Source organism: Ammospiza caudacuta, chromosome 14 (assembly GCF_027887145.1).
Source record: "Ammospiza caudacuta isolate bAmmCau1 chromosome 14, bAmmCau1.pri, whole genome shotgun sequence".
Taxonomy (NCBI): domain Eukaryota; kingdom Metazoa; phylum Chordata; class Aves; order Passeriformes; family Passerellidae; genus Ammospiza; species Ammospiza caudacuta.
In genome coordinates this window covers 5,041,329-5,053,644 of record NC_080606.1, presented here as the reverse complement: position 1 = coordinate 5,053,644, position 12,316 = coordinate 5,041,329, and the positions used below count along the sequence as shown (strand labels likewise).

Here is a 12,316-nt window from a genome sequence, read left to right as displayed (position 1 = left end):
AGGGCCTGTTCTGGCCAGGGAGCAGTGCAGGGACAGGCTCTGCAGCTGCAGCTCTGCCTCCAGAGGCTCAGCAGCACAGCCCCCATCTCCATCCTGCCCCCAGCCTGCATGGCCACACTCATGGCCCCTTGGTACCCCCCTGGAGGTGGCAGCATCTGGTGTCCAGAGAGCTGCTCTGAGGGGTCCACCAGGAAAACCCCATGTCCCCCAAAACCAGCTGGATATGAAGTTATCCAGGTAAGATATGAAGTTATGATTGCCATGGGGTGTGGTGGAGCCACATGGGGAGGGAGGCTGGCAGTACCCACCCTCTGCACCCCCAACAGCCCAAGCCAGCAGCACTGCATCCCTGGCAGGAACCCCAGAGCACATTGTCACCAGCCAGTGGCCACAGGGGCCTCCCCAGCCACCTGCCTGCTCAGCATGGCTTGGGCCAGACACAGTGGGACTGACTCAACAGCCATCCCGCTCCCTTTTCATTCCAGGGGGGAATGGCAATGAGGAAATGACATATCAAGCCTGGGGAGGAAATGACCCAACTGCCAGGGCAAGCCACACGCAGCTGTGCTGGGGCTGGTTCCTCCTTCCTTCCCCATAAGGGCAGCTCATCACAGGCCTCCCAACAGCAAAGCCAGGCTCTGTTTTCTGCTGATTCTCTCAAAACACAAAAGGGCACATCCCAGACTGGTACAGGAGGGGAAAGCCACCCTCCAGCCCCTGACAGGCTTCCTCAGGAACATGCTTTCCTCCCAGGCTCTGGGATGGAGCTGGGCTGCTATCTGAGCAGGCTGCTGGGGCAGTGGGTACACCAGTGACACAGATGGTTTGTGCAGACATACACTGAGGCTCTGAGTGTTGTTCTGGCTCTTGTTGTTCACCAGCTGCTGTGCTGAGATGTGCAGTAACCCCAGCACGGGCTAGGAAAGGCAGAGGTGCTGCCCAGCAGAGGATGTGGTGCCATCCCTGGCAGCCCTGCTAGCCTGCACAGAGAGGGAGGCAGGGACCCCCAGAGTGGGTGCAGACCTGGGGACAACCCCCACAGGCTGGTGGCTAAGGACAGGATGCCTGGCCCAGAGCCTGGGGGGGAACAGGGCTGCTGTAGCCATGGCTCAGTGGCACTGACTCCCCAAAGCTGCCAGACAGCTGCTTGCCCTGCTGGGCTGCCATGGTGGGAGCTGTCCAGAGCTTCCAGAATCCTGCTCCATGCCCTGAACTCTGCCAGTCCCAGTGGATGCCTGGGCTGGGATGGCCTGTAAGGCAGGGATGTGCCCATGGGCACAAACAGACCCACAAATGGACATGGGCATGGATGTGCACGTGTGTCGGGGGGACACAGACACAAACAAAGGCACAGGGGGTGACAGCTGCAGCTGTATCACAGGCCCATTGCCCTCTAGCCTTGGGTAACAGCACCCAAAACTGGGTGCATGAGCACAGGGCAGGCTCAGGGCTCATCAGGGATACCCACGAGGTGGGGTGCTGAAGCCAGCATGGCACAGTGAGGCACCAGCCCGGCTAGGAGGGCTGGCAGCACCCACAGAGTCACCTGTGCCTGAGGCTGTGGCAGGGACAGCAGCCTGGGACTCTGGGGCAGTGAGTGCCTGTGCTGGGGCCAGAGCAGGAGCCACAGCCACTTTTACTGCAGGGACAGCCCTGGGGGAGGGCTCCCAGCTCCAGCACAGGGGCCAAGCAGAGCTGATGGTGCAGGTCCCTCACCACTGACCGTGCAGTGACCCTGCACCATTGCCAATGAACAGCGAGAGATGCCAAAACCAAGCACAGTCCATCTGCCTTAAATTAGGTTTGTTTTGGATACTTATGTCAGATCTGATTTAGACCAGAACAAAATCTGGAAAATCATCTTCTCTCATGGATGCAGCCCAGTTTCTGGTCAGGCTTTGTCTGCAGGCCATTGCTGGCACCTCCAGGAGGTATTACTTCCAAGGCCTTTACTGTATCCACTGCTCTGAAACTTGGTGGCACAATCCCTCCCTGCACAGGGCCTGAAAGCAGGCCCATGGCAGGCTGCTGTCCTGCCCCCCAGGTACCAGCAGCAGTGTCTGGAGCTGGTTTGAAGCACTGCTTCACAGCTCCTGGCTCACAGTGGGCACTGGCGGTTCCAGCTGGCAGGGTTTGGGCAGGGATGTCACCCAGCACTGTTCTGCACTGGCACCAGCCTGGCACCCAGCCCAGTGGCAAGAAGGGTCCTGCCAAGAGGCCCATGACCCCAGGCCATTAACAGCAAGACTAACAGGAAAAAGCACTTACAAACGTTTAATTTAATAGATTTAAAAATTCACCCTAAAATTCTAAAAGGCAGATGAGGTTGGACACAAGAACAACTACACTGAGGACATCTCACTGACACTTGAGCAAGATATTGACATCAAACAGCATGGTGAGGGCAGTTTGCTAGCAGTGAGTACCAGAACAAGTTGCAGTAAGCTTTCCTGCAGAGCTCCAGCCAGGGTTGCCAGGTACAGCTCTGGCACCTGGAAGGCAGGGAGGAGCTGGTGACACAGCCACGTGGCAGACAGAATGAGTACAGCTGCATCATGTGGGGCCTCCTGTGCACAGAGAAAGCAATTTTCATGGCCAGGGGGCTGTGCTGGTGCCACTGCCCCTCTGTGGGACTGGAGGAGGGCAGAGACCAGCCCTGGGCTACCAGAACTCCCACCCAGCCAGGTGACTTCCCTGCGAGGGAAGAGGCAGCTCATGACCAAGCTCTGCAGTCCTGACTCTGTTTTGCCAGTAGGTAGGGTCAGAGACACAGACACCAAATTAAGGAATATATATACCCCATAATTTCCAAACTGTTCTAAGTCCTCAGTTTCCTCTAATTGTACCCCCAGTTACCTGTCCACAGAGTTCCCAGTCATTGTCCTACACAATACACCCTGTGACTATAATCACTCAAGCTTCACAATATCCAAATAGAGCTCGAGAGCATTTCATGCTTTGGTACCACATGGATTGTCTAGTATCAGTGGAGGTAGTTGGTAAGATAATTGTTTCATGATCATCCAAACCTTAACATGCAATGCAATTATCACAACAAAAAGCAAAAGGATTAGCATCAATAAAACAACACCAGGGTGAAGCACTCAGTTGAAAATTCAGGTAGCTGTAGGCATCCATCTGAAAATAATGTCCCACTATCCATGCCTCCATCACATGATGGATTTCTGCCATACCATGATGGACAGCCATCAAAGCCTTTTATCCATTGTCCCGGGTTTATTTCAGCAAGCCTCAGGTCTGTGTGTTGCAACAGAACCTTTACCACTTCATACCAATGGGAGTAGGCTGCAAGTCTTGAATCAGACTATAGTTAGGTTCCAAAAAATTGACAGGATATAACAGGAAGTAAAAAACTAAATATTTTCATTTAAAAAATATAAAAAATAAATAACTAAAAGCCTATCATTGCAATAAAGTTACAGGTACAAATACTGGAGTGACTACTTGTATCTTCAGTCAGTAACATTATCTACAAATACAAAATCACAAGAGGTTCTCTTGCATCTCATTGTACACAATCTCACAAAGTGTACCACTGACTTTTTCATATCCTGGCCAATAATTTGCTGTAGGGTATTTAGTATTCCATCCAAAGCAGCCAAAGCTAACAAATTAGTATTGTGAACGTTATTCCAAAATGCATCCTGCACAAAAAATCCAAACTCAATCTAAAAAGTTCTTAGAGTCCCCTGAGTCTAGGGTTATCCCTGATGCTCCCTGGTCATGCAAGCACACCATCCAAGAGAAAAGAGGTTCCCCTTTTTTTTTACTAAACTGCTCAAATATTTAATTTACTTCCTGCTGAGTATAATCCTCTATGAGTATCCCTCCTGATCATTAGCATCTAATTCTACCATTTGTCTCCATGCTGGTCTCACATCTACAAATTCATCTCGGGAACCAACCTCATCAGAATCCACAGCAGCCCAAATATCTCCATTCCATTCATCAGGATCCCACTGCACACCTGCCTCTGCAATCACTGCATGCATTTTCTTGTGCTTCACTTGCTCCCTCCTTGCCTTATACTGAGCTACTCTAACTGCAGCCTTCTCAGCAAGTCTGGTAAATCCATCTTATCGGCAAGCAGCTTAATTTGGCATTTTAGCATTACAATTTGATTCTGCAACTCGCATCTGTTGGTTTATGTTAGAGCATTTCAACAACTGTTCCTTTTGTTGGTGTTTTGTTTGTTTGATACGCTGTTAACAAAATCCATCCTTGCCTTTCCAAACCCACAAGTTCTTTTCTTTTTTCAGTATGTGATTTTTGGATGCATTTCAATACATCCAGCAGTTCAGCTTCTTTTAACTGACTTCTCCATTGCTCACATGGTCCTCCAACCTTAGCTCACCTGAGGACTAGTGAACTATATGGAAGTTCTTCCCATCTGGGAATTTCATACAGGACTGGTTACTTTAATTTAGATTTTAAAAGCAACAGTTTGTTCTGACCCTGCTGACTACACTGATTTTGTTTAGCTGGTGAGTAGGGTCAGAGACACAGACACCAACTTAAGGAACAGTGGCATTTACTATGATGGAAAACTGCAAAGAATCACAAAAGGAGAAGCTAAGCAAGGCACCTAACCATGAGCAAAGAGTTGCAAGGGGACAAGCTGAGCAATGCTAATCATTGCTAGGAAAGAATGCCTACAGTGATTATGGAAGATCCATCACACATCACCCAGGCCCAAGAGCCATCAGCTCTGGGGGCAGCTGTCACAGCCAAGGGCTGGAGAACCACGCCAGGAGCTGGGAGCTCCTGCAGGGCCTCCTCCTCTGGGGGCCACGGGGCTCCCCCGCTTTGCTGTGACAGTGGCCCGGGTTTTACACTGCTAAACAAACCAGCTGGCCTCATTTCTAATTTCATTTTCCTGTCAGCTTTCTCCCCAAGCCTGGCCAGGGCTCAAGGAGGATCTAGGGGAGGATCTTTGATCCTGTACCCCCTAATTAGGCCAGATGTAGCCTTATGCTGTTTCTAGATACAGAAAGGTGAACATGTTTTGCTAATAAGTAAGTACATATAACGATACTTTGTTAATGAGTGGAAACATCAAACATTCAGTTGGGACATTCATCCTAGGTCAGCTTTGACTCAGGACCTTTCGTTCAGACCTTAGTACTTCACTCTGGGACTCAGTCTCTGCAGGAGAGGGGATGGATGTACTGTCTGGATCATGATCTTGTCCCAAAGTGGCAAAGAGGTCCATGAAGCACTGGTCTCCAGGCCCTCAGACCGCAGCAGCCCCAGGGCTGAGGTCCTGTCCAGGATGGTGCAGAGGTTTTTCTGCTGTGGCACGGGCTGTTTCCGCATTTTTCCCTTCCACGCTGTTCCAAATCCCATAGGCAAAGTAAATAACGAAACCTGCAGGACAGTTTGCATAATGAAATGTGCTATGGTGGCTTGGCAGCACTAACAGACCCCCAGGACAGACCTTAGGCACTGCACTGCCCAGCACAGGACACCTACCCACGACCATGCAGACGGCAAACCGCGCCCAGGTGCCCTTATCCAGCTGGACCATCAGCAGGATGTTAATGAAGGTGCTGAGGATTGGCACCAGTGGCAGGAAAGGTACCTGCAAGGGACAAGAAGTGCTGTGTCAGCTGTGCCTTGAGGGACCAGACTGGGCTGGAGAATGCTACTGGCCAGTGGAAGGACCCCCTCCCCGCCACAGCCCACAGCACCCAGGCACTTCCACACTGAGGATTACATCTCAAAGAGACACGTTTCAGGGCTTTCCTGGTGACTGCCCGGCAGCAAGCCCTGGCAGAACCTGCAATGCCCAGATCCTGATGGAGTCCAGGGGGTGCAGACACCAAGATGCAGGGGGCTGCACTCACTTTGAAGTTTAATCGTGCATTGCTCTGCGGCTGCCTCCAAATGATGATGGTGAAAATGAGCAGAGCCACGAGGAGCAGCACCAGAAGCACAACAGAGCCCACATTGGCATCCTTCAGCGCATCCATATTGAGGGTCAGGACCACGCAGATGACTGTGATCAGTGCAGCTGCAAGAGAGGGGGTTGTCAGGGGACTGTGTGGCACATGGCCTCCCTGGGACCCTGAGCCTCACCCATAGCTCTGCTGAGGCACCCACTCCTCTTGGTCAGGTCCAGCACTCACTGCCTCTAACACCCACCCCAAAGCCTTAGGAAAGTGCTTTGCTGGAGGCACTTCCCAGACCAGCAAGCTGCAGGGAGCCTGTGCTTGGCTGGGCTTGGACCCAGCTCTGACGCTCACCCAGACCTGGCTGAGCCACCCCTCTCTGGCTGTACAATGGAGCCATTGACAGACGGACCAAACCCCGCTGGCTGAGCCCAAGCACTCTCGAGGGGCTGGGAACTGCCCTTGCTGGTGGCCAGCATGGGTCAGGCTCATCACAAGGATCCCACATGACCACCTGCACATCCCTGGCTTAGCACCCATGTCCTCCAACAACGCCTGTGCACCCCAAACCACAGCTGTACCCTGCATTTGGCACCCTGCTTAGGGCACTTGGCCCCTGCTTAGGGCTCAGCACCTGCTGGCACTGCCAACAGCGACTGGCAACCCAGCCCCTCTCCTCTGCCTGTCATGCTCTCCATCCCTTCCCAGCTCTACAGAGGCAGGCCAAAACACTCCAGCCCCTGGCAGAAGGGGACACCAGCTGCCAGTTCCCACTAACTCACCAATGACCGCGACACAGACATAGACAATGCGCCCCGAGAGCACAGTGGGGGTGTCCCCAGGAGGGTTGAAGAGTGTCGCCAGGGACACGGTCTCTTTGTGCTGGGCACTGGCAGCAGTGACGGCTGGGTTCATGATCACTCTCTCCTCCTCATTCCCATTTAGCTCCAGCATTTCCACGGCCTTCGGGGAGTTCGGCTGTCTGGGCTGGTACCTGAGCAGGTAAGACAAGCTTGCAGCAGAGCCCAAGCAACTTCCTAGCCCAAGGGAACAGTGGGCAGCACCTTCACATCCCTGCTGCTCCAGCAGTGGCCCCGCGACAGCCACTTCAAGGATATGCCCAGAGTCACACACAGGCTCTGGTCAGCAGCCTCCATCTCGGGGGCTTGACGCTTCCCCAGGATGCATCATGCCCCTGGAAAACAGCTGTGACTACAAGCCCCCAGGACGATGTGAGGAACATCCACCCTGGGCACCGCCACACAGAGGAGTCACGCACCGGAGGATGAGCACGCACACCGCCACCAGGGAGTAGGCCAGCAGCGTGCCGATCGACATGAGGTCCACCAGGTCCTTCAGGTCCAGAAAGAGGGCAAACACCGCTGCAATGAGGACAGGCAGCATGAGCACAGCTCCAGACCACTGTCACAGACATATTTTCTGAAAAATCCTTTCGCTAGGATTTTGCTCCTGAGAAGCTGAGAGGCCTCAGAAACAAAATCTAAGCAATAACTATCTGATGGCTGTGCAATGTGGTCTGGAGGTGGTTTACCAACAGGGCATCTTTGATTGATGTGAATTGTTTTTACTTGATGACCAATAACAGCCAGCTGTGTCAAGGCTGTGAGCAGTCACACAATTTTATTATTCATTCCTTTCCTTGCCAGCCTTCTGATGTCTCTTTTCTCTCTATTCTTTTAGTATAGTTTTAGTATATAATTTTCTTTTAATATAATATATATCATAAAATAATAAATCAGCCTTCGGAAACATGGAGTCAAGATTCTCATCTCTTCCCTCATCCTGGGGACCCACAAACACTCCCACAGACCATGGCAGGGCTGGGTTTGAGGAGGTGGCCAGGAGCCTTACCTGCGAAGAACCCCGAGACAAAGGTGGCGATCAGAGGGGTCTTTCTGCCACTGTGGATCCGGGAGAGGAACGTGAAGAGCAGCCCATCCTCTGCCATGGCATGGATCACTCGGGGCATGGGAAACATGGAGCCCAGCAAGCTGTCGTGGAGAGAGATTAAGCGAGCTGCCCACATCTACCACCCAGAAGGGGAAGGGACCAGCTCTGTGCCAGGAGCAGGACAGCAACTGGAAAGAGCAAATCCCCAGCCCAGCCGGGTGAATGCTGTCAGTCCCTGTGCTGTGCCCCAAGCAGTGCCAGGAATAGAGCCAGTCCTACCTGGTGGAGAGGGCACAGAGCGAGCCAACGGCAACGGCGTAGCGGGCGGGCTCCCAACCAACCGCCTTGAAAGCCTCAGGCAGAGGGCTGCTCTTGTTCAGGAGGAAGTAGGGCACCATGAGGGTCAGGGACGCAGAGACCCCGAAATAAGCCACAAAGCAGATGAGGAGGGACACAATGATGCCAATGGGAATCGAGCGCTGCGGGTTCCTGGCTTCCTCCCCTGTCCAGACACAAGAGGCCACATGTGCCCCACTCCACTGCACAGCATGGGACAAGTACCCCCAGGGGATCAGCCAGTAGGGACTTTCCATGGCAGCACAGGACTGGGGAGCAGCAAGCAGGGGCTGTCAGAGAGGAGGGGTCCCTGGCCATTCTGCTGCTGCACTGGCAGAAGGAAAGGAGCTGCCTGGCAGCCTGGGCTTGCAGCCAGCCCTTGGCCACGCCAGTCCTTCCTCCCCTCCATCAGCTCCCTCTCCCTACAGAGCCTGTTGAACAGAGATCCCCCTTGAATGTGTGCTCAGCTTTGCAAAGGTGTGCTGCACCAGGCTCCCAGCAAGGGGCTCAGCAGCAGGAAAGGAGGAGACTGCTGAACAGCCCCTGGAGGCAGGGTGGCACAGGCAAGGTCAGGCAGAACAGCCTGTACCAGCCACCCACTAAGTAGATTTCTGGGGTAATGAGAGGAAATTAGAGAGCTGCCTGTGGTCCAAGAAGCAGCAGTTTTGCATGAACCCAGTCATTTGAAAAAAGGCTGCCTGAGGCTGGGAAATAACTAGGAGACACCAGCAATTCCCAGCACTGCTCGGCTCAGCAGTCAAAAGGCTCCCTGCTGCTCTGGGAGCTGGCTGTGCAGGCAGGGTGCAGCCCTGCTCCCAACCATGTGGTGTAATGAGCCACTTTTCCTGGGGCAGGACAGGCTCTTTTGTCTGGCCCAGCTGAAAACACACACTCCACAGTGAAACCTCCCAGGAGCAGTGAGACCAGCTGTTTTCCCACACCATGTGAGAGCATCCTCCCCATCAGCTCCCAACCAGCTGCTGGCTGTGCAGGGGAAATGCCCACGCCACCCTCACCCAAGGCAGTACCTGTGGTGGCAATGCAGTCAAAGCCCACGAAGGCATAGAAACAGGTGGCAGCGCCGGTCAGCATCCCTTCCAGTCCAAAGGGGAAAAACCCACCAGAGCCAAAAGCTTTTTTCCTGGAAGAAATGCAGGAGAGCAGCTGCCGTGAGGTGCAAGGACAGCAGGGCCTGTGCCTGCACTATGCCAGATCCCAGTTGCCCTACTTACTTGTCATCCGGTGTGTCTGGCAGTGACAAATTGCCATGGCTCTCCTCTGAAAGCTGCCAGTTCTTGATGTCTCCCTTGATGAAGCCAGCAATAACGACAAAGCCCAGCACCAACAGGTTCACTGCTGTGAAGATTTTGTTCACGAGGGCAGATTCGCTGACACCAAAAGACAGCAGTACTGTGGGACAGAAGAGGTGAGTGAGGACCCATCAGGCTCCTGGTGCCATCACCCATGGTACCATGGAGCCACTCTCCTGCACACCCACCAGTAAGCAGCAAAATCAGGATCAAAGCAAAGAAGTCTGGATGCTCAGCCAGCACTCCTGGCACATGCATTGGGATGTTGGTGACAAAGAAGGTGGAGATGTGGTTGCCGATGATGTTGTCAAATGTTGCACTCCAGGCTCGAGCCACACTGGCCGTACCTGGTTGATGGCAAATCTGTGCATTAGTCTGAGCCCAGGGCAGACTGGCACCAGCCACCCACACCTGAGCACCCAGCTCCCTGCTGATCCCACCACACACCCTGCCCCCAGAAGCCCCCCATGGTGCCAGCAGAGCACTGGAAGGAGCCCCACAAAGACTGCCTGGCCTCGTACCTATCACATAGGAGAGAATGAGGTTCCACCCGGCTATAAAAGCCCAGATCTCGCCAACAGTAACGTAGCTGTAGAGGTATGCAGAGCCGGCCTTGGGGACACGGGCCCCAAACTCTGCATAGCAGAGTCCAGCCAGTACCGATGAGAGAGCAGCCACCAGGAAGGAGAGGACAATGGAGGGACCAGCCATCTCCTTGGCCACCTCCCCGGCCAGCACATACACACCAGCCCCTAGTGTGCTGCCCACCCCCAGGGATACGAGGTCCAGCGTGGAGAGGCAGCGAGCAAAATGGGTGTCATCGGAGCTCAGGTCCACCATGCGCCGGCGGATCAGCTTCTTGCCAAAAACGGTCATTTTTTCCCTCAACATCTTGTCTTCTCCTCAGTGAAGCTCAGCTGGTGAAAAGCCCTGCAAGAAAAGGGAAATGTGAAGCTCAGTGTCCTTCAGGCAGCAGGACTGGCACTGCAAGGGGCAGGGTAGGCAATGATGCCCACAGGAGCCTTGCCTACCCTCCTCCCAGCTCACTCATTGGCACCACACCCCTGCCACACTGGTTGGCCAGAGACTGTGGTGGGGCACCCTCCAAGGCATGTGGGGCTGCACACATCCTGCCTGCACAGCCCTTGCCTCAGGGATGAACCCAGTCAGTCCATGCTGGAAAACGCTCATTGCTCAAGACCTGCGTGGTCTCAACCATAGAGCTCATAGGCACATCCCAAAGCCTGGGCTTGGCAGTCTGAAGATCCTTCAGACCAAACTTTTCTGCTGGTACATTTCTCCAGTCTGGAAGGTGGGCAGCAATGATGTGGAGACAATTCCTCCAGCACAGGGTTTAGCAGGCTGGGATGGAGCCATTCCTTTGTTGCTTTTGGCATCTGCAACATATTCTCTTCAGGGATGCATAAGCAGACAGACACACAGTATGGGTTCCTGGTGCAAGCCCCTTGCCTGCTAACAGTGCCTGCTAAGTAGTCTGCAAGCTCTACAGGCTGTAATCACCCCGAATGTGTGACATCCCCGCTCCTCCTGCTCACAGCAGCCACCTATTCCCAAAAAGCTCAGAAGATGAGCAAACCGTGAAGCAGGCATCCAGCACAGAGGAGCTGCAAGGAAAGCGGTTCCCAATGCCCACGGCCACAGTTGGCACCTCTGCCCACACCGAACTACCCAGCCACCAGTGCATTCTCCCTTCATCGGCAAAGTGAGCACACTCCATCCACGTGCCCAGCACCGCATGCCACACTACTGTATCAGCCTAAGCACACAAGGATAACTTTGTGACCGTTTCCATAGAGGATTATCAGGATCACAACGGCAGCCATCAACTCGGGGCTGTTCCCCTATAACCAGCAAATAATCCTGCTTCTTGGTAAACCTCCTCCCGAGCTGGCACGTGTCACATTCAGCCTTTACCCCAAGTGCAACAAGTCCCCCAGCACCAGCACCCTCCTCAAACACTACCTGGGCAACTCTAGCTGCTTAATAGTTCCAAGTACCTCCAGCAGCCGGACTCGAGATCCGCATGGGTGAGGCGGCAGCAGAAGCCTCCCGCTGCATCCCGGCGCCTACCGTAGCCCGGCACCGACTATCGCATCCCGCCTGACTTGGCGAAGGTATGGGGAGCTGTTAGCTCGGGACCACCGCCTCAGCCCCCGCGGGGGCATCTGCGTCCTCAGAAATGCCAGTCAGGCTCTGCGCTGCCGCGGAACCCGCGTACGGCAGAGTTGGAGCGCGGCAGGAGCGGAAGGAGCCGGCCGCGTGTGCGCTGGGCAGATGATGCAAGAACGGCACCGGTTGCGCCAAGCCTTTACCGCCACGCTCACCTGCGGAGCCACACTTACCTGCGGCTCGGCTCGGCCCGATCCGTGGATCCCCTTTAGGTGAACTCAGTTCCGTTTCGCGCCGAAAGAGGAGAGGGGGATGAGTTCCGCCCTGGTAGTGGTACGAAAGGGCGGGACGCAGGGCAGCCCCATCCGCCCCCGCGCCCGTTTCCGAAGGGGGACGACCAAGGCACGGCTTGACTGGCGGGAATGCGGCTGCTGCGGGCAAGAGAGCCGGGCAAGGCACCTTGCTCTCTGGGGAAATGCCACGGAGGGAGCTGCTGAGGGTGCCCCGAGCCCAGCTGTGCCATGACAACGGAGCCTGGCCCGGCCAGACCGGAGCGAGGCGAGGCGGCGAGGCCAGCCCGCTGCGGGGGCTGCGAGCGGAGCTCCGCCCGCGCCTTGTGCGGGGCCTCTCCCCGACCTCCGGCTGCTCCGCTACAGCCCCTCAGTTCTGGGAGCAACAGGCACTAAGGGATGGGAAACGCCAGTCCTGGGAGCACTG

General features: G+C 54.7%; 1 protein-coding gene across 1 annotated transcript; it reads right to left on the bottom strand.

The window, feature by feature from the left end:
• Nucleotides 1-2,283: 2,283 nt before the first annotated feature.
• SLC7A3 (solute carrier family 7 member 3) lies at nt 2,284-11,632 on the bottom strand. The gene is made up of 12 exons (XM_058814394.1): nt 11,488-11,632; nt 9,991-10,399; nt 9,658-9,816; nt 9,392-9,569; nt 9,188-9,300; nt 8,103-8,325; nt 7,785-7,924; nt 7,192-7,294; nt 6,695-6,906; nt 5,868-6,034; nt 5,494-5,602; nt 2,284-5,388 (listed from the first exon to the last, which is right to left on the bottom strand). Exons 2-12 carry the CDS (start codon nt 10,358-10,360, stop codon nt 5,255-5,257), a joined length of 1,908 nt encoding a protein of 635 aa, XP_058670377.1. The 5' UTR covers nt 10,361-10,399; nt 11,488-11,632; the 3' UTR covers nt 2,284-5,254.
• Nucleotides 11,633-12,316: the final 684 nt, after the last annotated feature.

Excerpts from the sequence above, each read along its gene's own strand:
- SLC7A3 (XM_058814394.1), bottom strand. The coding sequence starts at position 10,360 with ATGTTGAGGGAAAAAATGACCGTTTTTGGCAAGAAGCTGATCCGCCGG. Across the intron at positions 8,326-9,187 it reads TGACTGCATTGCCACCACAG|GGGAGGAAGCCAGGAACCCG; the intron begins GTACTGCCTTGG and ends GTGTCTGGACAG. Across the intron at positions 6,035-6,694 it reads TGTCTGTGTCGCGGTCATTG|CTGCACTGATCACAGTCATC; the intron begins GTGAGTTAGTGG and ends CCTCTCTTGCAG.